The 23,579-nt window shown below is 50.1% G+C and overlaps 1 protein-coding gene across 2 annotated transcripts; it reads left to right on the plus strand.

Moving 5' to 3' along the window:
• The first annotated feature begins 1,030 nt into the window (after window positions 1-1,030).
• CGRRF1 (cell growth regulator with ring finger domain 1) lies at window positions 1,031-21,161 on the plus strand. 2 transcript variants are annotated; one of them, XM_075926231.2, is made up of 6 exons: window positions 1,032-1,197; window positions 10,733-10,872; window positions 12,705-12,882; window positions 13,074-13,221; window positions 17,904-18,011; window positions 19,858-21,161. In XM_075926231.2, exons 1-6 carry the CDS (start codon window positions 1,094-1,096, stop codon window positions 20,197-20,199), a joined length of 1,020 nt encoding a protein of 339 aa, XP_075782346.2. In that variant the 5' UTR covers window positions 1,032-1,093; the 3' UTR covers window positions 20,200-21,161. The 2 variants fall into 2 exon arrangements, with proteins under 2 accessions (XP_075782347.2, XP_075782346.2); XM_075926232.2 differs by lacking the exon at window positions 17,904-18,011 and having other exon boundaries at window positions 1,031-1,197.
• The last annotated feature ends 2,418 nt before the right edge of the window (window positions 21,162-23,579 follow it).

The following is a 23,579-nucleotide window of genomic DNA, read 5'->3' on the forward strand; positions in this document are numbered from 1 at the left end:
CCATCTTCCCAGTGGTGCTTGTCTCCCCCAGCCATAACTTCACCCACCGCCCCAGTGCCACCCCAAGCATTCATAGATTCATAGAAGATTAGGGTTGGAAGAGACCTTGGGTGGTCATCTGGTCCAACTCCAGCTATAAGATTCCACCACCTGCCTAGGCAACCCATCCCAGTGCTTTGCCACCCTCCGAGGGAAATAGTTCTTCCTAATATCCAGCCTAGACCTTCCCCACTGCAACTTGAGACCATTGTCCCTTGTTCTGTCCTCGCTGCGAGCAGCCTAGTTCCATCTAGGGATGTAAAATCTGTTTAATCAGTTAACCAGCTAAACCTTACGTTTAACTGGAGAACCACTTAAAGGGGGTGGGGGAGCAGTCGGAGCCGTTTCAGCCCAGCTGGACTGTCCTGGATCCCCTGGAGCAACTCTGCCTGGGTACTACTCTGGCCAGGCCGGTGGTCTGGCTGGGCTGGAGTGCCCTGGCTTGTGATGTGCCAGTGAGGTCCATGGCGCTGCTCCAGCCATGCTGCCTGCAAAAGCTGATGCCCAAATAAATTTTAGTCTTTATGTTGCCCCAGGGCTCTTTGTTGTTCCTCTTACAGTCATGTCATGTGGTTTCAGAGTCTTTGACGCAGGTAGGTTTTCAGGTTTTCTTTGCACCCCGGGTGCCAGACAGTGACTTTTTTTTTACAGACAGTGACTTTTTTTTACAGACGTGACTTTTTTTTACAGACAGTGACTTTTCTTAAAAAGACTAACGCCGAGATTCTCCGCCCATCAGGGTGCTCCAGCAGCTGGGGCTTTAGCAGAACCAGTCCCTAGGGAGGCTCCCCACACATCAGGAGAGCTAGCAAGCTGCACACACGCTTCTCCCCCCGCCCCTGCCCTGAATCCCCCTGCTTGCCCTACCGTGGGCGCCTCATGCCACCCCCGCCCTGCCCCAGTCCCGAGCTCAGGGCAAAGGGCAGACTAAGGGCAGCCGCTTCACGGGAGCGTCACACGCCCAGTGCGCATGTGCAAACGGCGCGCCCATGCGCAGTAGCGCCACATCCGCCGCCGGTGGGGAGGTCGGGCGGCTGGTTTGCCTGGCGGCCCCATGGCCGCCGTGTTCCTGGTGACGCTCTACGAATACTCGCCGCTCTTCTACATCGCGGTGGTGTTCGTCTGCTTCCTGGTCACCAGCGGCCTGGTGCTGGGCTGGTGAGCGCGGGGCCCAGCGGGGGGGGGGGGGTGGATGATGAGTGGGTGGCCTGGATCTGGGGGATGATGAGTGGGTGGCCTGGATCTGGGGGGGGATGAGTGGGTGGCCTGGATCTGGGGGGGATGATGAGTGGGTGGCCTGGATCTGGGGGGGATGATGAGTGGGTGGCCTGGATCTGGGGGGGATGAGTGGGTGGCCTGGATCTGGGGGGGGATGAGTGTGTGGCCTGGATCTGGGGGGAGGGGGATGATGAGTGGGTGGCCTGGATCTGGGGGGGATGATGAGTGGGTGGCCTGGATCTGGGGGAGGGGGATGATGAGTGGGTGGCCTGGATCTGGGGGGGGGGATGATGAGTGGGTGGCCTGGATCTGGGGGGAGGGGGATGATGAGTGGGTGGCCTGGATCTGGGGGGGGGAGGGGGATGATGAGTGGGTGGCCTGGATCTGGGGGGAGGGGGATGATGAGTGGGTGGCCTGGATCTGGGGGGGGAGGGGGATGATGAGTGGGTGGCCTGGATCTGGGGGGGGAGGGGGATGATGAGTGGGTGGCCTGGATCTGGGGGCAGGGGGATGATGAGTGGGTGGCCTGGATCTGGGGGGAGGGGGATGATGAGTGGGTGGCCTGGATCTGGGGGGAGGGGGATGATGAGTGGGTGGCCTGGATCTGGGGGGGGGGGGGATGAGTGGGTGGCCTGGATCTGGGGGGGGATGAGTGGGTGGCCTGGATCTGGGGGGGGGGAGAGATGCTGATGAGTGGGTGATCTGTATCGGGGAGCTGATGAGAGGGTGGCTTGGATATAGGGTGGAGGGTTCTGGGAGAGGAGGGCTGGTGAACGGGGGCCCGGTACCAGCCTGGGAGCAGGGGAGGGTTGGAGGACCTGGCATTGGGGATGGGGGTGAACACGGGAGCGTGCAGCCCTGCCCAGGAAGGGGAGCAGGGCTGGGGAGCTGGGAGAAGCAGGAGGTGGAGATGGGGGGTATCATCTTAGAGGGATGGGGGAGTAGGCACGGCTTGTGGCTGGGAGCGACCCATTGGCCTGTACAGGGGAGTTTGGCAGAGGCCCGAGTAGGTGGCTGGGGGGACGAGGTTAGGGGTAAACAGACAGTGTCCCTTGAAGCTTGAGTTCCTGGTATGAGATCCATCCCATTGTGACAGCAAACTATTCTAGCATACTTAATGAAAACAATACATCCGGGGAAGTTCATACATTTCATGCCATCCTTATTGGGAAGTTTGTTATGAAGAAGCAGATAGAGCATCCCAAAGAATTCACCAGGAGATAATATGCTGATGACTGAGTGAACCAATATTGTAAACCCTTTTAAAGTGCCATCACTTCAACTTTACAGCTGGCAGTGGCCAAATGCATGAAGTCATACATGCTAATGGTTCAGCTGGAACTAATAAATAACAATATATAAAATAAGCAACAACAAAAAAAACCCCTCAAGCTATATCTGCTGCCTCCTTTATATAAAAATCTAGGGTAGTTTAATCCAGAATCAAAATCTCTTCCGTACAGTGCCTGATATTGTCTTCTGAATTAGCATAACACGTCCAATCACTTCTTGTTACTGGCAGTGCTGTCCTCTTTTGTAAAGATGAATTTATCTTTATCTGAAAATAGAAATGAATGTGTATTCTGTACATCTGGCTTTCTCTTGTGGTTGCATTTTGAAAGTTGCGGTCAAAGAATATTAAAATCCTGCATTTTGCATATGATAGGCTATTTCCTCTTGGCTCCTTCAGATTGAATATCATGCTTAACAGTGCCTGTGGATAAAAGTAGGTATGGGAGTGTGATTTAAAAAAAATGGTGGCTGAGGATCCTGACTGGTACAAAATGACCCCAAAAAATGGTGGCATGCTCTCCTCAGTCTGCAGGGCCCGAGCCAAACCCTGCGGAAATCAATTGGAGCCTCTCGGTTGACTTCTTTGGGCTGTATTTCTGAGGCAGAAACTGATGTCCCTGACTCAAAAATTATTTATAATCAAGATTAAAATATTAAACTTGGATCTTGCAGTCCTCATGAATCTCTATAGCAAAAGCTGTATGAATTCAAGGGCTGCAGGCAATGTTCCCTGTAAACTTTTTCATCGTGCACAGAATAAGTGTTATATGCTCCGAGACATGTGTGAATGTATATTATCAGTAGAAACAAAAAATCTATCTATGGACATTGAGCTAATCAGCTGGACGGCACTGGAATCTCTCCTGAGTCGTCTCACAAGTACACAGCTTACAAGGCAACACTGGCTGCAGGATCCAACACTAATTTCTTATTACTGCTGAAAGTACACAATGCATCAGGTTTGTCCCAACAAAGAAAGCAATGTCACGTGCCACTGAGCAAGCAGCTCCTACAGATCTGGTTTTGGGGAAGTTTAGGACAAAATTTACCACTAGAGGGCACTAACCACCCTTGTTACTTCAGCACTGAAAAACTTTGAAAAAGAGGGAAAATATTCTGCCATCACAATTTTGTCTATAACAAGATTAAAAAAAGAACTAGATAAATTCATGGAAGTTAGGTCCATCAATGGCGATTAGTCAGGATGGGTAGGGATGGTGTCCCTAGCCTCTGTTTGCGAGAAGCTGGGAATGGCAAGAGGGGATGATTGCCTGATAATTTTCTGTTCGTTCCCTGTGAAACCCCTGACAGTGCCCACTGTTCAGAGATAGGATGCTAGTCTAGCGTGAATCCAGTGAGACCATTCTTATGTTCTGACTAGTGTTAAAGATTCCCACTTTTATTACTGTATAGCACTGTATTGTATGGATCCAGTTTTTGATTGACAGTACAGTAATTCCTTATTTAACACTATAGATCTGTTTCAGAAAATGATCGTGTTAAGTGAAAACGTGTTATGCGGGGTCAGTTTTCCCATTGAAAATAATGGAAAAGGTGGGGGCTGCTTTTCAAGCGATGGTGTCTGTTGGGACTGGGACATAAGGTTGGGGGAGACAGGGACTGGGTTACAGCAGGGAGGGGTGGTGTTTGGCTCTGGGGAAGGAAAGGGGAGGAGAGGGAAGGGGGATTGGGTTGGGAGTATGCCCCTGTGATGGGTCTGCTGGGACCTGCACTGCGTCCGGCGAGGGGGGGTTGTGGGGAACGACGCAGCACGCCCCTTTGCAGGGAGGCGGGGAAGCCCCATGCAGTGGCTGGGGAAACCCAGCCACCGGCCTGCAAGCGGGGGTGCAGGAGACGGGGCAAGGCATCCGGCGAGGGGGAGTCAGTGGGGAACGGTGTGGCGAGCAGCGAACCCTCCACCGCTTTTCAGGGAGGTGGGGGAAGCCCCGCGCAGCCGCCGGCAATGGGCCAGCTGGGGAAATCGTGTTATTCCAGGGACAGTCGTGTAATTCAAAAAACGTTCCCTAAAAAAAAATCATGCTATCGCGAAAACGTGTTAAACGGGCACGTGTTAAATGAGGAATTACTGCATAGTCTATGTGTGCATGTGACGGGGCAGCCCCGCCCACGGCGGAGAGCCCCGCACCAGCCGCCCTGTACAGCGGGAGGCGGAGCGCCCCCCGCCGCTGCCCGCGGTGTTCGGCGGCGGCGAGGAACGCGTTGGCCTCCGACGCGCCGGAGGACGTCATCCGGGCGCGCCGGAGCCTAGGCCCCGTTGCCCTGGCAACGGACAGACGCCCCGGCGTGGAGGGCGGAGACGGCGCAGGACGCCGGGGCCGCGCCCCCGGCGCCAACTTTAAAACGGGACCGCGGCCCCAAGCGAGGGGGGGGCAGCAGACTGCGGGCGGAGGACAGCGCCGCGGAGAGCGGCGCAGGGCAGCGCAGCGCGGCTCCGCACCCCACCGCACAGTCCCACACCGGCCAGGGGAGAAACGCCGAGGCAGCGGACCACCCCCAGGCTCGCGGGTACCCCGGACTGCGGCGAATTGGTGAGCTCGGGAGCACGAGGGGAAGGAAGCAGCCCAGGGCAGAGTCAGGGATGACTGGTGGGCTGGCGAGTTAAGGGGTCGTACCCCGTCAGCCGGGTTCGGGTCACTTGGACCAGAACCCTTAGGGCCCTGGGCTGGGGCCCGTGAGAGTGGGCGGGCCCGGGCCCCCCTTCCCCTCCTGCGTTGTTGCGGGGGGGGGAAACCGAAGACGAAAGCGCGGAAAAGACTAGCCGAGGGAGCTCGAGACTCAAGGACCATAGCGAGCCCTCTGGGCAAACGCCGCGGGGCGGCGTGGGGGCGTCACAGGTGGTGGAGAATGTGGGTATAGTGGGGATCCTACCCCGGATGTAAGGGGCGATTAAAAAAAAAAAAAAAAAAAAAAAACCTACTCACGAACCCAGCCCCCCCCCAGGAAAGGAAAGGGGGTGTGAGAAGGCTTAGGGAGCACTAACAGGGGGGTGTTTTGTGGTGTTTTTCGGAAAAAGGGGAGTGAGAACTGCACCGGGACACGCCATGGATCCGACGCAATTCATGGAGTGGGTCAAGGAGACCCAAAGGCAAAACCAACAGCAGCAGGCAGCCTTAATCCAGCAGCTCACCACCCAGCAACAAGAGCAGCAAAAACAACTGATCCGGGAGGTAGCCGAGCAAATGAAGGCGCAACAGGAAGAGTGGATGAGACGATATCCACCGGCAATGGTGACCCCCCTGAGTCCAGCATGCCCCGAAGAGGAGGGGCCAGTAGGAGAGGGGGAGGTGGTACGCCTGCCCATACGGCTAACTAAGATGGGGCCGGCTGACGATCCTGAGGCATACCTCGCCACCTTTGAGAGGGTGGCGACGGTAGCCCGGTGGCCAGAATCCCACTGGGCTACACTACTGGCCCCATACCTAACGGGCCCGGCTCAGTTAGCATATAGGGGTTTAAGTGACCGCGAGGCCCTGCATTACTACCGATTGAAGGAGGCCATACTCGACCAAATGGGGATCACGCCTGAGACGCACCGCCAGAAGTTCCGGGGTGAACCCTACAGCGCCGAGGTCCGCCCCCGGGCCATGGCCCAGAAGCTAAGGGAGGCTGCATGGCGCTGGCTGGAGCCTGAGCAACACACGGGGCCCCAGGTGGCAGAACAAGTCGTCCTGGAACAATTCGTCAACATCCTCCCCGCCGGCGGACAGCGATGGGTCCGCAGACACCATCCCTCCACCCTCCAGGAAGCCGTGGAGTTGATGACAGACTATGAGGCCGCCGAACGGGCCGACGGGCGCGACCGCGGGCGGAAAGCCACCCCCTCACCGCGTCTCGACATCGGGCGGGGAGTCCAAAGGAGAAGGAGCCCAGAGAGGGACGGGCCGCGGAGATGGACCGCCGCAGCGAGGCCAGCGCGGGGCGAGGAGGGGCCACGGGAGGCACCGCAACCACGGCCTGAACCCCCCCGGCGTCAGAGGCCGGGCACCCCACCTCCGGCCCGCGGGACCTGCTTCCGCTGTGGCCAAGAGGGGCACTTCATCCGGGACTGCCCCTATATGGACTGCTCCTACGCCCAGGCCCTGGCGGGGGCCGAACCCGAGGCCAGCGACGGGCAAGGTAAGATATTAAGGACCGTAGGGATAGGGGGTAAGACGGTGGTAGCCCTTGTGGACTCTGGCTGCAGCCAGACGATTGTAAGAGCCGATCTACTCCCGGAGGGAGGACCACGGGGCCCGCCGGTCTGGGTGCAGTGCGTACACGGCGATTCCCACCAATACGCCACTGCGTGGACCCAGATATCGGATGGGGACCGCCAAGAGTGGTGCTACGTGGTGGTCGCCCCTAAGCTAGTGTACCCAGCGCTCCTAGGACGGGATTGGCGGGGCTTCCGCCGGGCCCTGAACGCATGGCGGGAACGAGGGCCTCCCCAGAGAGAGGAGGGTATGATTGGGGACCCCCGCCCCGGCCCACAAGAGGGCGAGGCAGAAGGACCGCGAATACTGGAGCTAGTGGATGGTGACTTTATACAGGAGCAGCGGGAAGATCCGTCACTCCGACATGCATGGAGTGCCGCCCGGGATCCGCAGGACGAGGACGCTCCCCAGGCCGACAGGCCGACCAGCCCCTACTTTGAGGTACGACACGATCGGTTGTACCGGGTGGACGGGGGGCAGGGGGACGATTCAGGGGTCGAGCAGTTGCTGGTGCCAAAAAGGTACCGACAACGCCTCATGGAGCTAGCCCACGCTAACCCCTGGGCCGGGCACCTGGGGGCAGAAAAAACTGTGCAGCGTATCATTCGGCGGTTCTACTGGCCGGGCATCTTCCGCGAAGTACAGGACTTTTGTGGCTCCTGCCCCGAGTGCCAAAAGGTTAGGCCGAAGGGGGTACCCAAAGCCCCCCTGGTGCCGTTGCCCGTGGTGGGAGTGCCCTTCGCGAGAGTCGCCATGGATATAGTCGGCCCGTTGGACAAATCCAAAACCGGGCACCAGTATATTTTGGTGCTATTAGACTATGCAACACGATATCCGGAGGCCGTCCCGCTCAGAAACGTGCACGCCAGCACCCTTGCTGCGGAACTCGTGAAGATTTTTGCCCGAGTGGGGCTGCCGGAGCAGATTCTAACTGACCAAGGGACTAACTTCACCTCGAGACTGATGAACGAGTTGTGTAAGTTGTTGCGGATCGAGCGGCTGAAAACGGCCATCTACCACCCCCAAACAGACGGGTTAGTAGAACGTTTTAATAGAACGCTAAAGGAGATGCTGAGGAAGTTTGTAGGGCAAGAACCCCGGGATTGGGACGCGTTGTTGCCAGCACTCCTGTTCGCGATACGGGAGGTGCCCCAATCCTCTACAGGGTTTTCCCCGTTTGAACTATTGTTCGGCCGACACCCGCGGGGGATACTAGACATTATCCGTGAGAATTGGGAGGAACAGGGGACCCGAGTGCAGGGGTCGGTACAGTATGTCCTGAACCTCCGGGAAAAGCTGCACAGGCTAGGGGAGTTCGCGAAAGAGAACCTAGAGCAAGCCCAAGCCAAGCAAGCCCGGTATTATAACCAGGGAGCTCAGTTGCGGGTGTTCGACCCGGGTCAACGGGTCCTGGTGCTGTTGCCGACCCCCGGCTCGAAGTTGTTGGCCAAGTGGCAAGGGCCCTTCGAGATCCTGAGGCGTGTAGGGGACGTCGATTATGAGGTTAAGGTGTCAGGGAGGAAGAATGACACACGCATTTACCATATTAATCTCTTGAAAGCCTGGAAGCAACGTGAGGCCTTCTGGATCAACCCAGTGCCCCCCGACCCGGAGTTAGGACCCGGGAACCTCGACGGGGCAACCCCGCCCCAGACCTTCCCCACAGGAACCGACCTAACCGAGGCCCAGAGGAATGACCTGGAGGAGCTGCTACGGACCTTCGGGGATGTCCTGACGGCCGAGCCGGGGCAAACCACCCTCATCCACCACCACATAGAGACGGAACCCCGGAAGACGGTGTGTGAACGAGTACGGCCCGTGCCCCGGCGGATGTGGGAGACGGTGCGAGGGGAGGTGCAGAAGATGCTCCAGTGGGGAGTCGTGGAGGAATCCTTCAGCGAATGGCGCAGCCCTATAGTGCTCGTCCCGAAGCCCGACGGATCACTACGATTCTGCATCGACTTCCGTAAAGTCAATGCGCAGTCGCGCTTCGATGCCTACCCCATGCCACGGGTAGATGAACTTCTAGACCGGCTCGGAGGCGCCCGGTACCTGTCCACTTTGGATCTGACCCGAGGATACTGGCAGATTCCCCTGACGCCGACCTCCCGAGAGAAGACGGCCTTCTCGACCCCGTTTGGGCTATACCATTTTACACGGATGCCCTTCGGGCTACATGGCGCCGCCGCGACGTTTCAGCGCCTTATGGACCGGGTACTGAGAGAACAGGGAAGATGGGCGGCCGCCTACATCGACGACATCGTCGTGTACAGCCAGACATGGGGAGAACACCTCCAACACGTAGGGTCCGTGCTACAGGCTCTGCGGGAAGCCGGGCTGACGGCGAACCCACGAAAGTGCCGCTTCGGGGAAAAGGAGGTAGTCTATCTGGGGTATGTAGTGGGAAGGGGTCAAATACGTCCCGTGGTAGAAAAGGTTGAAGCCTTGAAGAGCTACCCCCCACCCAAAACAAAGAAACAGGTGCGCCAGTTTCTCGGGTTAGCCGGATACTATCGGCGTTTTATCCCAAACTTCGCGGCGATAGCAGCGCCGCTAACGGACTTAACTCGGGCCGCGATGCCCCAGAAGGTGGGCTGGTCGACCGAGTGCGAGGTAGCCTTTCAGAGGTTAAAGGAAAGTTTAAGTCGCGACCCCGTATTGGCCCAACCTGACTTTAACCTCCCCTTTACGGTCCTAACAGACGCCTCCGAGACGGGGATTGGGGCGGTCCTCTCGCAGGGTGAAGGAGAGGAAGAACACCCGGTGGTGTACATCAGTCGCAAGCTCTTCCCACGGGAGCGTCGCTACTCGACCATTGAGAAGGAGGCCCTTGCGGTAAAGTGGGCCTTAGATATGTTAAGATACTATCTTTTAGGGGGACGGTTCAAGGTGGTCACGGACCACGCCCCACTCCGTTGGATACAAACTATGAAGGACGCGAACCCGCGCCTGATGCGGTGGTACCTGGCCCTCCAGCCATACGCCTTTGACGTGGCCCACCGACCGGGCGCGCAGCATCAAAATGCGGACTTCTTTTCGAGAAGGTACGAGGCAGACTCGGAAGAAGAGGGAGGGCAGTTAAAGGGGGAGGTGTGTGACGGGGCAGCCCCGCCCACGGCGGAGAGCCCCGCACCAGCCGCCCTGTACAGCGGGAGGCGGAGCGCCCCCCGCCGCTGCCCGCGGTGTTCGGCGGCGGCGAGGAACGCGTTGGCCTCCGACGCGCCGGAGGACGTCATCCGGGCGCGCCGGAGCCTAGGCCCCGTTGCCCTGGCAACGGACAGACGCCCCGGCGTGGAGGGCGGAGACGGCGCAGGACGCCGGGGCCGCGCCCCCGGCGCCAACTTTAAAACGGGACCGCGGCCCCAAGCGAGGGGGGGGCAGCAGACTGCGGGCGGAGGACAGCGCCGCGGAGAGCGGCGCAGGGCAGCGCAGCGCGGCTCCGCACCCCACCGCACAGTCCCACACCGGCCAGGGGAGAAACGCCGAGGCAGCGGACCACCCCCAGGCTCGCGGGTACCCCGGACTGCGGCGAATTGGTGAGCTCGGGAGCACGAGGGGAAGGAAGCAGCCCAGGGCAGAGTCAGGGATGACTGGTGGGCTGGCGAGTTAAGGGGTCGTACCCCGTCAGCCGGGTTCGGGTCACTTGGACCAGAACCCTTAGGGCCCTGGGCTGGGGCCCGTGAGAGTGGGCGGGCCCGGGCCCCCCTTCCCCTCCTGCGTTGTTGCGGGGGGGGGAAACCGAAGACGAAAGCGCGGAAAAGACTAGCCGAGGGAGCTCGAGACTCAAGGACCATAGCGAGCCCTCTGGGCAAACGCCGCGGGGCGGCGTGGGGGCGTCACAGTGCATCCTAGCAAATATTCTTTGTCTCCAAGCTGTAGTTCTGTTTGTTGTGTTGCTTGTTATTTAGATCTGAAAGGCACTTCAAATGTGCTAGCACTTATGCATCTAGTTGTTCCACATCTCTTAGGTTTGGTTGGGATGTTCCTGTGATCCTGAGAAATTCAGAAGAAACAGAATCCAGTGTAAGAGTATCCAAAAAGCATATGAGACAAGTGAAGAATCCTTTTGGCTTAGAAATTCCTCATCCTGCTGCAGTTTCCATAACAAGTCAGTGGATTTTTTTGTCCCCATCTATAGTTCCCAGCCCTTGGTTTCATGGCCATACCATGTTCCATTACACAATCATCACAGAAATTGCTGTACTAAACTGTGTGTTTTAAAGTTGCACTGTCAACATTTTGGGCTCAAAAATTAGATGTTTGTAAAATGATGTAAATTTTATTAATAAAACTTGCTCCAGTGACATATTTATCTACCAAATTTTATTAATAAAACTTGCTCTAGTGACAACTTAGAGATGATAAACTAGACACAGCTTCATTCATTGTGAAGTCCATCTCATCCACTTAAAACGTACATAATTGGGCCTCATGAATGTGAATTGCAGAAGAGGCAGGGGATCTGTTCCCTCCTGCACCAATTGGAACAGTGAGCTGAGCTGATGAGCAGTTTTCAGCTGCTCCTATTGCAGCTTATGGGCTGGGCTAGGATCCCCTTCATGCACCTTGCACAAGGTGTTGGGGCAGCTAGGTTTATGCAGTGCTAGGTCCTGGCCCACCACACTTACTCCCAATCTCCTCCCAGAGTGGCCTTCTGTATGGCTGTCCAAACCAGCCAATGAAGAAAGATATTTGTATGGGCTTGTGATGTAACCTTAAGTGGTAGTTTGCAGTTTGTTTGTGGTGTTTCAAAGTGCTGCTTTGTCCAAACATCCACTCCATTCCCGGGCCTCTGAAAGAATTAAGGAGATACTTTCCCAGCTCATGTCAAAGTCCAGCATCAAACCTGTAAAACCTTCCTGTATTCAAATAAAAAGCACTGCAGTAATGAACTCAGGTCTCTTCAGCTCTTTTCACACAGAATGTCTTGGCATTACAGGGCCAGATTTTTTAGAAGCACTAACACCCACTTAGGTACCAAAGTAAGTGATCCGAGTTTCCAAAGAGCTCAGTATATTGGATGCTGGGTGCGATTCTAAATCTGACCATTATGTGCTGCTTAGATGAGATCTGTGCTCTTCTGAAAAATCTATCCCAAGTTATGGGTGCTGAGTCCTTGAAAGTATGGACTACTTCTCTTTTAAACTGTGTCCCTGAAGGCTCAGAATTGCTGTCCACTACCCTGGTAACTAAGGCCATGATTTAGTCACAAATATTTTCAGTAAAAGTCATGGATAGGTGATGGGCAATTAAAAAAAATGCAAAATGCACAGCCTATGACCTGTCCATGACTTTTACTAAAAATAACTATGATTAAAAATTGGGAGGGGGAGTGGAGGGTTGAGAGCCATGGCTGCTCCCAATGACCACAATTGCTCCAGCTGGCCAGGGCTACTCTGGGGCCTCCAGAATAGTGGCTGGTGTAGCTGTCCTTGGGGCTAGCTGCTTCAATGGCCTTATGGTCAGCCACACTGGCCCCTGCAGAAGTTATGCAGGTTGTGGAAATTCATGGAATCCATGGGCGTGGGTGGGAAGGATGAGTGGGCAGCCTGGATCTGAGTCTGTGGGCACAGGAGCATGGTAGGATGAGGGTCTTGTTAAATATAATTTTCCAAACAGCATAGTCTTTGGGAGGGAGTCAAACTCAGCCCCCTAAGTGAAATGGTAGGTATAATGCTGTCAGCAGTAAACCTTACCCTGTACAAGATGCATGTGCCGCAGCAAAAGGCAACTTGTGGTCTTCCCCTTTCAAGTCCACTATATCCACTCTAAATTAAAAAAAAAACCAACCAGAACCCTGATTACTGGTATTGATTTGCCTCTGCTGCCTCTAAGGAATTATGGCTGTAAATTCAGGATTCCTGTACACTGGTGATCTGATGATGCTTGCATTGTGTAGGATGCATATTTTTTCATGTATTTATATGTTCATTCTCTAAGAGGGTATAACACTGACAGCTGATTGCCTGGAAGACTGTATCCTTACCTGCTACTGGGGGTGTAGTGTTCAAAAACTACACGAAGCTCTGCAGAAACACGTCTATTGCTTCAGAATAAAGACTCCGCAGGCACTAGAAGATGCACTCTACAGTGAATACATCTATCGACAGCAGTATTTGTATCCTTTTATCGATTTTTTTCCCACAAATTATGCTAATTTTCTGGCATGAGGGGAATTGGGCCTCGTGAGCCGTCTGCAGTTTTTGGCACAGTATATTTATGAATGAATAAGAATACTCTTAATGCAAGTGCTGCATTTGTCTTCAACTGGAGTGACATTGATTTTTTTTTTCCTTTACACAAATAAAGCATTACAAAAACTGACAAGGAAGAAAAATACTGTCAGTTGCCAGAAGATGCTCAAATTGCAGACTTTGGCCCAGTGCCTAGATCTCGTTACCCGCTGGTAGCTTTGTTGACTTTAGCTGAGGAAGAAGACAGAGAGATATACGACATTGTGAGTAATTTTAGAACGTAGCTGAGCACTGTATTGACGTGCGTGGATGCTTCAGAATGTAGGATTGAGTAGAATGGCTGGCTTGCTTTTCTCATGTGGCAAAAGCCAAAATCAAAGCTCTCGTTCCTTCACCAATGAACGTTCCCTAAACAGGGGAACCTAGGTGGTCCTGCTGTACATGGGGTAGGGATGAATGTATGTGTGGGCCAGTCAGGAAGAGCTTACCCTCTGCACAACACAGAGCTTGTATATGCGAGGTCTTTGTGTGCTGGCACATTGGAGCAGGGCATGAGGGCTAGAGAAACTTCAGAGCCAGGAGTATCAATCACTATGGGCATGTCTAAACTACGTGTAAATGAGCCTGATCAAAAATTCAAATGAAGCACGGATTTACAAATGCTTCATTTGCATAATCATGTGCGAGCGCTTTTTCGAAACGCGGTTTTGAAAAAGAAATCATAGTCTAGACTGGGTTCTTTCGGAAGAAAAAACCCTTTTTCGAAAGAACCCATGCTCCTGAAAAGAACCCCGTCTACACTGTGGTTTCTTTTTCGAAAAACTCTGTTTCGAAAAAGCGCTCTTCCGTGATTATGCAAATGAAGCGCAAGATTTGTAAATCCGTGCTTCATTTGAATTTTCGATCGAGCTCATTTAAACTCCTCTTTTGGAAGAGGAATGTAGTTTAGACATAGCCTGTATCACATGGTGCAGTGTAGCCTTTGAGCTGGTTTAGCTTTTGTAACTTCTCTGGATCAGGAAGAGGGATTCAGCCCCAGAACTATTTGGCTGATCTCTGGGGAGAGGATTGAGGATGGAAGAATTGCCATACCAGATCGGACTGGTTGTTTATCTTGGTCAGTAGCCAATGCTTGATGATCTTCTCCTTATTCCTAATAGAGATTAGCTTCAATGCTGAAGCAAGAGGTTTAATATCCCTTCCAGAATTTTTTCACTTAGTTCCTGTCTAATGTGCAATGTATAGATTTATCTAGCATCTTTGAGTTTAAATGATATATTTGGTTCCAGTAGTTTGAAGTGCATGAACACTAATGTATATTGAGGCATACATATTTGAAGGCAAACTCCCTAATGCACTTGACCTTCCTTGCATACTAATATAGAAATCAGTCATGGCCAAAAGAAAAAATACCCAGGAGAACTTACGCATTAGCTTTTCCCACTATTCCTGTCCCTCAGCTTCCTGCCAGTCCACCATAAAGGCTTCAAAAGAAAACAATATCTAGCTCCTCCCTCAATCAGTACATTCAAGTATGTTTATAATTCAATTTAGTTTAATAACAATAAAATGTATATTAAACAAACTTGCAAGAATGTTTCTTAAATTAACATGAGAAAAATGGATTGTTTTACCAGGCATTTTTTTGCATCAGGTAAAACATCAGGCATTTTTTTGCATCAGGTAGGGGAGAAAATCCAGTTTATTTTCCTTTTTTGTCTTTTTGAAGAAGTTTTTCTTCCTGATTGTCATCAAATACCTTTCAAGTGGTCAAAGCTGCAGAAGCAGAATCTACTTGTGCACTAAAAGAGGGAACAGATTTTAGAGATTTTCATGGTCCAAATGAAAGGATTGGATCTAACTTTGTTGCAGACCTTAAAAATATATAATCACGAAACAAAAATGATCAATGCTGAAATACTCAATCAAAACATTTTTTATATGTAAAAATATTAAGGAAACAGTTGTGCATTTTAGCCTTACAATACATCCATGGTAAACTTCTGGTGCATTCCCCATGCAAACTCATGCTTGCTTTTTTTAATGGTTGTCACGTAAGTAGCATTTTTTGGTACTGGGGATGTTAAAATGTGTTTAATTATGTAATTGTGTAACTGTTGAAAACTGCTTAAAGCTGGCTCCCCGTGAACACCGGCTCCTGCCTGGCACTTCTCCCCCACTCCCCCCACTGCTGCCTCTGATACAACACAGTGGGAGTGCAGAGGCAGGATCCCGCCTGTCCCAGCACCACAGATCTTGCTGTGCCTGGGAAGTGGCCAGCAGCCGGTCTGGCTCCTAGACAAAGGCGCACAAGTGACTCTGCTTTGCTCTCACCCACAGGCATTGTTCCCCCAGCTCCCGTTGACCAGTTCCCAGCCAGCGGCAGTGCAGAGCTGGTGTTCAGGGCAGGAGCAGCGTGTGAAGCCCTATGGCTCCCCTGCCTATGAGCTGGACCTGCTACTAGCCATAGTAGCAATAGCAGAACAGATAAGGACTAGTAGTTTTCAAAGTGCAATTTGTGACCCAGTTTACCAAGCCACCAAAGTCCCTGGGTGCCGAGCAAGGTGACCCAGTGCCTTACATTCTGTGGCCCAGTACTGGGTCGCAACCCAAAGTTTGAAAACCGCTGATCTAGGCCATGCCTGACTGGTGTTTACATAATATACTCTTAAAAATTTCCAGTGATAGAGATTCCACAACCTTCCTAGGCAATGTCTGCCAGAGTCTAATTACCCTGACAGGCAGTTTTTCCTAATGTGCAATCTAAATTGCCCTTGCTATAATATAAGCCCATTGTTGCTTCTTATCCTCAGTGCTTAAAGAGAACAATTTCTGTCCTTCCTCCTTGTAACAATCTTTTATGTTCTTGAAATTTGTTAACGTCTTCTCCAGACCAAACAAACCCAGTTTTTTCTATTTTCCCTCATAGGTCATGTTTTCTAGGGCCAGGTCCATGCTACGGGGAAGATCAGTGTAAATTGGAGTTGACATACCTTAAGCCGAGCTTTGGCGCAATCCTCATGGTGGGAGGTCAACAGGAGAAATGCTCCCGTCGACTTCCCTTACTCCTTGTGAGGAGCAGGCATACCGGCACTGACAGGGGCACCCTCAGCATTTGATTTAGCAGGTCTTTACTAGACCCCTAAATCAAACACTGGAAGATTGACCGCCGCAACATCAATCTTCCTGCAAGTGGAGATGCGGCCTAGATCTTTCATTATTTTTGTTTTTCTTCTGTGGACCTTCTCCTATTTGCCACATCTTTCCTGAACAGTGGTGTGTAGAACTGGACCTGAACTGAATAGCTCTGGTTGAGTCCTGATCAGCATGCAGTAAAGCGGAAGAATTACTTCTCGTGGCTAAAAACTGGAAACCAGACAAATGTAAATTAAAATTTAAGTATAAATGTTAAATGGAATCTGAAAGACAGCCTTGGGCATTTGCGGGAGGAGAGAGAACACAAAGGGGAAAGGGAAAGTGGAGGTGTTCTCCTTTCACATCATCAGCTATGGACGTGCAATCAGAGCACAGCTGACAATGTTACTGCTGCTGTCCAAGGCAGGATAGAATCCAGTCACAGAAGAGCAAGTCACACGGGGGTTTGAGGCCAGATTGTGACTGGCTTTTACCAGGTACCGGTGGAATTTCCCTCCTGCACCCCATGTAAGAGCCAATCAGAATTGCTCTCATACTCGCTCTGGGTGAAGTTTATTGCTGTGTGGAGGTGCAGCATCAGGCAAATACCATTGAAAACTGTAATGTATTATAGCACCTGGGAGCTCTCGTCATGGATCAAGATCCCATTGTGCTAGGTGCCATACAAACATAGAACCCAGAGACACCCTCTGTCCCAAAGAGGTTACAACCTTTATTTGAGTCCACAGTTCAGTGAGGTACTTAAGCATTTCCCTGTCTTTGTTTACATCTACACAAAGGCTGTAAAATCCTGTAACCGGTTAAACAGTACAGTTAACTGTGATCCCATGGCAGGGGACTGCTTCATCTCGGCCAGGCCTGCTGCGCTGCAGGCTGCTCCAGCCAGGCCAGTCTGAGCCCCCCGCACCTCTGGCCAGCTCCCCCCATTGCTCCCCCGCCCCCCAACGGCTCTTCATACACTTAAGAAGCAGAGACACAGCATCTGGGACCGGGCGTGAGCTGGGAATCAGCTGATTCCTGGCTCATGCCCAGTCCCACACTACGCTTCTGCCTCTCCTGCCCCCTCCCCTCAGCACTGACTTCTGCTCCCCCCGCCTTGCTGCCTCTCTCTCATATGCTTATCGGGTAGTCGACTAGTCACTTATGTCCCTAGTAAGGGTCAATCTACGCTACCGCAGAGATTGATGCTCTGAGATCGATCCACTGGTGGTTGATTTAGCGGGTCAAGTGAAGATCAGTCTCCAGTTGACTCTGTTATTCTACCCCAGATGAGAAAAATATGGGAAGTTGACAGAGTTACTGCGGGGTCTACAGAGAATCTTTACTTAAGGTACATTGACTCCAGCTACATTATTCACATAGCTCGAGTTGCATGCCTTAAGTCGACTCTCTGCTGCTGTGTAAATGCAGCCTTTGACTCCCATGTTCTTAAGTGTTTTTTCTGGTTGGTGCCCAACTCGCTGGAATCAGGAGTAGGAGAATCTTTACTGTGGATCAGCCACAGAAGAATTTACATAGGCACAGTGTGGTTGTAAAATTTGACCCTTGGATTGTCTATTTGATCACATGTTCAGCAGTTGTATAGGACAGTAGCTTGACCAACCCTGAGAAACAGGACAAACGGTTTTTATACAGGCCACAAAGAGACACAAATTAAACCTTGTACTTATTTTAGCTTCTCTAATTCCTTAATAGACTCTATCATTTGTCTGTGATGTGCTGCACATATATAAATCAACAAGTCATACACCTGGAAGGAGGTTGTGCTCAATAAAACTTTTGTTTTTAGATTTCAATGGTGTCTGTAATCCATATTCCGGATGAAAGTTACAGACTTTCCTGCAGAATATTATATCAGTATCTACTTTTGGCCCAAGGTCAATTTCATGACCTTAAGGTAAGCTGTGCTCTGAGTCTTACTTCACTCTGACTGTAATATTCATTTAGTTTGTGTAGGCTAGCTACTCTAAACTGGTATCCGGCTTTTTCAGTCTCATGTTATACCAGGAATTGGATGATGGTTACACTTATCACGTCACTACATTAGTTCCAAGCAGACTTACAGTGCAATCTGCATTTTATCTGAAAATATCTGAACTCTCCTACAGAAATCCCTTGTTTGTATATATTTATATTCCAGGCAACCCCAGATCCTCCCGATTTATCCAAGTGAGAGTAACAGATTGACTCTCACCTAGTAACTGCTGCAAATCTTACAAAGTACTCAGAATGGTTCTGATCCAAAGTCCATTGATGTCAATGAGAGTGCTTCTGTTGACATCCGTGACTTTGGATGAGGTCCGGTGTGCACCATAAAATCAATATGGCAAAAGCAGATATTGAAAATAATTTATATTCTCTTCTAAAGTCTTTGTTTTGATAGTATATCAATAGGAAATAATATGCAGATAATGTGTAGACAATATCAATGAATTATAAAGAATGGGCCAAATTCATTCCTTGATGGAACTCGACTTGAAATTTAAGCCACAAATAGATTTGTCCCAATAAATCCAGCAGTTTGATACATATTTGTTCCATGTGACCCACCCTAAAAAAATCTCCATATGCTTTGTGGTGGGGTATTGTTACCTCATCAAACATACTGTTGGCAATAAACACATAATGGATCTGCATAATCACTACAATTTTTAATTGTACGTACAAATTTGTGTTTGTATACATAGACATGCACTCTCTGTGCGTATTGTATCCCTAACTGCTTTTAAAAAAATAATAGAATATAGGAGCAGGTTTCCATTCTGATGTCTTCAACAAGTTCTGTTTCCTTTTGCAGTTGGATGCTTTAGGAAGCTAAAATAGACTCTGGTAATAATGAGTAGTCCTGTGGCCCCTTAGAGACTAAAAAAATATAGAGAGAAAGCTTTCATGGGTAAAACCCACTTCATCAGATGAATTGGAATGGAAAATATGTATAATAGCAATCCAAGAGACATAACAAACAGTAAAAAGCATTTACCTGTCAATTGTAGGACCCATATTAATGATGCTAATTAAGTGAGCTGGATGAGTCCCATTCATAGCTTTTGATGCGGAAATGTGAATGTTAAAGGTAGGGGAAATTGACTAAATTGGCTTGGTAGTGCGTTTACTAGGGATGTTAAAGTATCGGATAATTGACTAATCGAATAGTCGATTTATTTTGCATCAACTATTCAATTAGTCAATAGAGCGCCTCCGCCTTTGAAGTGTAGCAACAGCTGTAGGGTTGCAAACATGAAAGACCTATTTCTTGCCCTGAAGAACTTGCAGTCTAGATGAAATGAGACAGGAAATCACAAGAGCTAGTAAAATGTGATGGGTTTGAAGGCAGAGAGAATATGTGTTTGCTGGGAGAGGTTGGGGCCATAACTCCAGGCATGTGGAGTAGCATGTTAGAAAATACAAAGCCTGGACCAGACCCTCATCCATTGCAAACCTGTATAGCTCTAGGGAAGTCAGTGAACTACACGGATTTGTGGCAGCTGGTCTCCTGTCTCTTTTCTCCATCGTTGTTCTGCACCTCTCTAGCCTCCGAAAATGTCCATAACTGAAGTCAAGGGAGTTGTTCCCGTTTGCACCATGGCAGAATTTGGTCCTGTATTGAACATAATAGGATGCATGTGTGAAGAGAGAAGCACAGCCCCATTAGTTTGTATGTGGTCTGTCGTAGATCACACTAGAAAATAAATGTACAATTACTGCGTTCTGTTGAAACGGGGTTGTGTGTGTTTTGTCCATAGCAACTCTTCATGTCTGCAAGCAACAGTGCCCCGCCCTCGAGCACTGCATCTGGAGAGAGTAGCACTGACAAAAGCTTGCTGGAGAAGGTTGGGCTGGCCGATGCTGAATCAGAATTACTTGAGGAAAACAGTAAAGACTGTGTCGTCTGCCAGAATGGAACAGTGAACTGGGTCCTCCTGCCCTGCAGGCATGCATGTCTGTGCGATGGGTGTGTGAAGTACTTTCAGCAGTGCCCAATGTGTAGGCAGTTTGTTCAAGAATCTTTTCCCCTGTGCAGTAAAAAGGAGCAAGATGAACCCCCACAAGTTTTCCAGGGTGCTCCCCTCGGAGCAGACTTTTAGTGGAAAACCAAGAAGAATCAGGTTATACTCTCAAGTGGGCGATGTAGAACCTAAAGCATTTTCTATCCACGGGAAGATCTTCAATGTAACTTTGTTAGTTGCATTTTTTCATGTCAATGCGGCATATGATTACTAAAACACTGCATATACCCTGGTGATATGGACAGAAGAAGTGTGTAGGATATGTACAAAGAGGGAGTTTTTTGATAACCGCTTACTGGATGTTCATGAAGTATTAGAGATTGTGTTGACATGTAGATTTAGGTGCGCTGAACGTTAGAAAAGAAAAAAGGCTTTCTTACAACTGAAATGAAAAATACTTCTATATAATAGATAAAGAGGTTTCTAAATGTAACGTCAGAAGAAAGTATCATTTTAATACCATATAATTTAGATAATTTAGCACTTTACAGAATGAAAAATGAAGGAAACAAAATATTTAAGAATCTGTACTTAGATTGGGTATAAATCTGTATGTATTCATTTTGCATTTGAGGGGCTTGGCCATGGGAAATGCTGAGCTGCTCAAATCCAGTTGAAGTTACTGGGAGTTAAAGATATTCAGGACATTAGTGTGTCTGCACCTCTTATATTTTGTTGTTAGTGCTTTGAAAGAGATGTTCTGTTGCACAGGGTCTAATCCAAAGCCCCTTGAAGTGACTGGAAATATTCCCATTGATTTCAGTGAGTTTTAATTCAGGCCCCTACTAAGTATCAAGCAGGTAGAATGCCTAAGTATGCCCCCTGTGTGTAGACTGCCACTTTGCACTCATAGGGCTTTAAGTGTTGCTAGTGGGAAAGGAGAAGAAACTAATTATTTTGTAGTTGATGTTAGCAGCATGTCATGTTCATAACGCGGAGAGCCTAGTCTGTGAAGTTACCATCTCTCCCATACTTGTTGTTGAAGAAAAGGAGCTAGAAAACAGTCGTCTTTTGTCATCAAAATAAATACATAAAAATGAGTGTTGAGAAGAGAAATGATTCTGTTCATTTAATGCAAGAAAGACTAATGTAATTCAGGCTGACGTAACTTGTCAGCCAGAACTTTTCCTTGGGTGGAAAGAAACACCAAAGTAAAAATAGCAAACTCCCACTCTTCCTAGGACCCCATGAGAGACGGGGGCTTGGCAAGGAGCAATACTCACTCCTTGCTCTGCCCCTGCCCCATCATCGCCTCCAACACCAGTGCAGCTTCTCAGGCCTCCCCCTTCCCACCGCACAGCTCTCCCTCTGCGGAAGGAAAACAGCGTTGAGGCATCTCCTACAGCCTCTTCAACTGGTGCTGCCCCGGAACTGAGCACTGTGCACAGAGTCCCTAATTCAGAACCCGAAGCTATCCGCAGTTTCTTGCCATGACCCCAAATGCAAAAATCTTCATGGCTGAGATGGATTATGGGAGCTGGCAGGTCCTGCTAAGAAGTCTCTGGGGGAAGAAGGAGAGGTGAGACACAATGCACTAGGCCACCTGTGATTAATAAACCACACTTCTTCCTAATAAGAGACCTGGACTTGTCTCTGGAACTCTAATCTCAGCTCCCCCTCACTCTCTTGGTAACTTGAAGGAAGAATCACTTGCACCACGTGTCAAACAGAGATAACAGTGGGTGTTGAGAAGCCCGGTTCATGTCTGGAAAGAGCTTTTGAAGAAAAAACATGCTGGCTGGATGCCAAATACTGTTATTTCTAGTGTAACTCTGCATTAACTGAAACCATCCCTCACCATACGGGTGCACTCCCAGAGACAAAGTACCCAGCAGTACAGGTACTCTTAAAAGCAGTGAGGACTGTGATGTTATGCCGTCTCCATCCAGACGATATCCAGACGATGGCCAGCTACCAGGGTTCCACATAGATCAGACCAAAGAACATATTGAGGTGGTAATAGTTCCCCATTTGCAGATAATCAGAGGTGGCTGCTATAGTGATAGGTGATGAGAAAGCGTTCTGAACACTTAAGTGATGGGCATAATTCCCATGGGAATCTTCCTTTCCATTATACAGCCTACAGCGGAGTAAAAGGAATGGAGTGAGGACATTCACCTCATGGAAAGGAAGGGTCAGAACTATGCAACATGTTTTCCCTACTACACTATGGCTATGTCTACACTACAGAGTTTTTGCGCAAAAACTCACAGAGCATCCGCACCTCAAGCACATTTTTGCACAAGACAATTTACAGTGAATCGACGGAACAGAGGGGTTTCTGTGGTATAGGTATTCCTCTTTCTACAAGGAATAACTCCTTTTTGCACAAGCGCTCTTGTGCAAAAAGGTGTGTGGGGATGGGAAACGGGATTTTTGCACAAGAAGCATTCTGTTCATGGCAATCAGAGCTTTCTTGCAAGAGAGCTTCCATGCTGTCTGGATGCTCTCTCGTGCAAAAGCACATCGCTTTTCCAATGCGCTTTTGCAGTGTGGACGCGCTCTTGCGCAAGAAGTTTTTGAGGAAGATCTCTTCCGCAAAAAGCATCTTGCGCAAGAAGCCTGCAGTGTAGACATAGCCTGAGTCTGCAGGTGGCCTTGTGAATCTGCTTCAGGAATTGGGGACTCTGTCGGTTTTCAGGCATGGTGCAGAAGCTGTCCCCATTGTGTTCCCCACTGCACCCCATAGATTCTCAAGTAGAATTTCACACTAGGCTATGTCTATACTATAGCCTTCTGTCGCAAAAGCTTATGCAAATGAAGTGCAGAGTAGAATATCACTACACTTCACTTGCATAATTAATTAGCAACCATTTTTGCACAAGAGGCTTTTGCGCAAAAAGGAGCAGTGTAGATGGCTCCTTTTTGCGCAAAAACTCCCTCTTGCACAAGAGCCATTCTTTCTGAAAACATGAGGAAGAACGGCTCTTGCACAAGAGGGGGAGCCATCTACACAGCTCCTTTTTGCACAAAAGCCTCTTGCGCAAAAACGGCGGCTAATTATGTAAATGAAGCACAGCGATATTCTACTCCGTGCTTCATTTGCATAAGCTTTTGCGGAAGAAGGCTGTGGTTAGACGTAGCCCTAGAGTTAATGGGTAACTCCCACAGCCTCCCTCTACTTTGCTGCCATAGGGGACAAGAATGCCTAATCCCAGCCTGGCTCCTGATGCAGTTTTGTGGGCAGGAGTCTGGAGGCCTGCAGAACAACATAAGAGGATGGACTTTATGTTGAAATCCCAGGATTCCCAAGAATTGATACCTTGTTTTCCTGGGACTCAGTGCAGTTTGGAGATCCTGCCTAACCAACCTGTTCCAAGAAACCACTAACCTTGTTGCTCAAAGGGAAGGACAGCCCTAAACATCTACCTCTTCAGATACTTTACCTTAGTTTTTCCCTGTCCACTGAGTTTTTTCCTGGGCGAGTAGTACCAGGGCTTATAATGTTAAAGTCGGAT

This window comes from Pelodiscus sinensis, chromosome 5 (assembly GCF_052426305.1).
Source record: "Pelodiscus sinensis isolate ZL-2025 chromosome 5, ASM5242630v1, whole genome shotgun sequence".
Taxonomy (NCBI): domain Eukaryota; kingdom Metazoa; phylum Chordata; order Testudines; family Trionychidae; genus Pelodiscus; species Pelodiscus sinensis.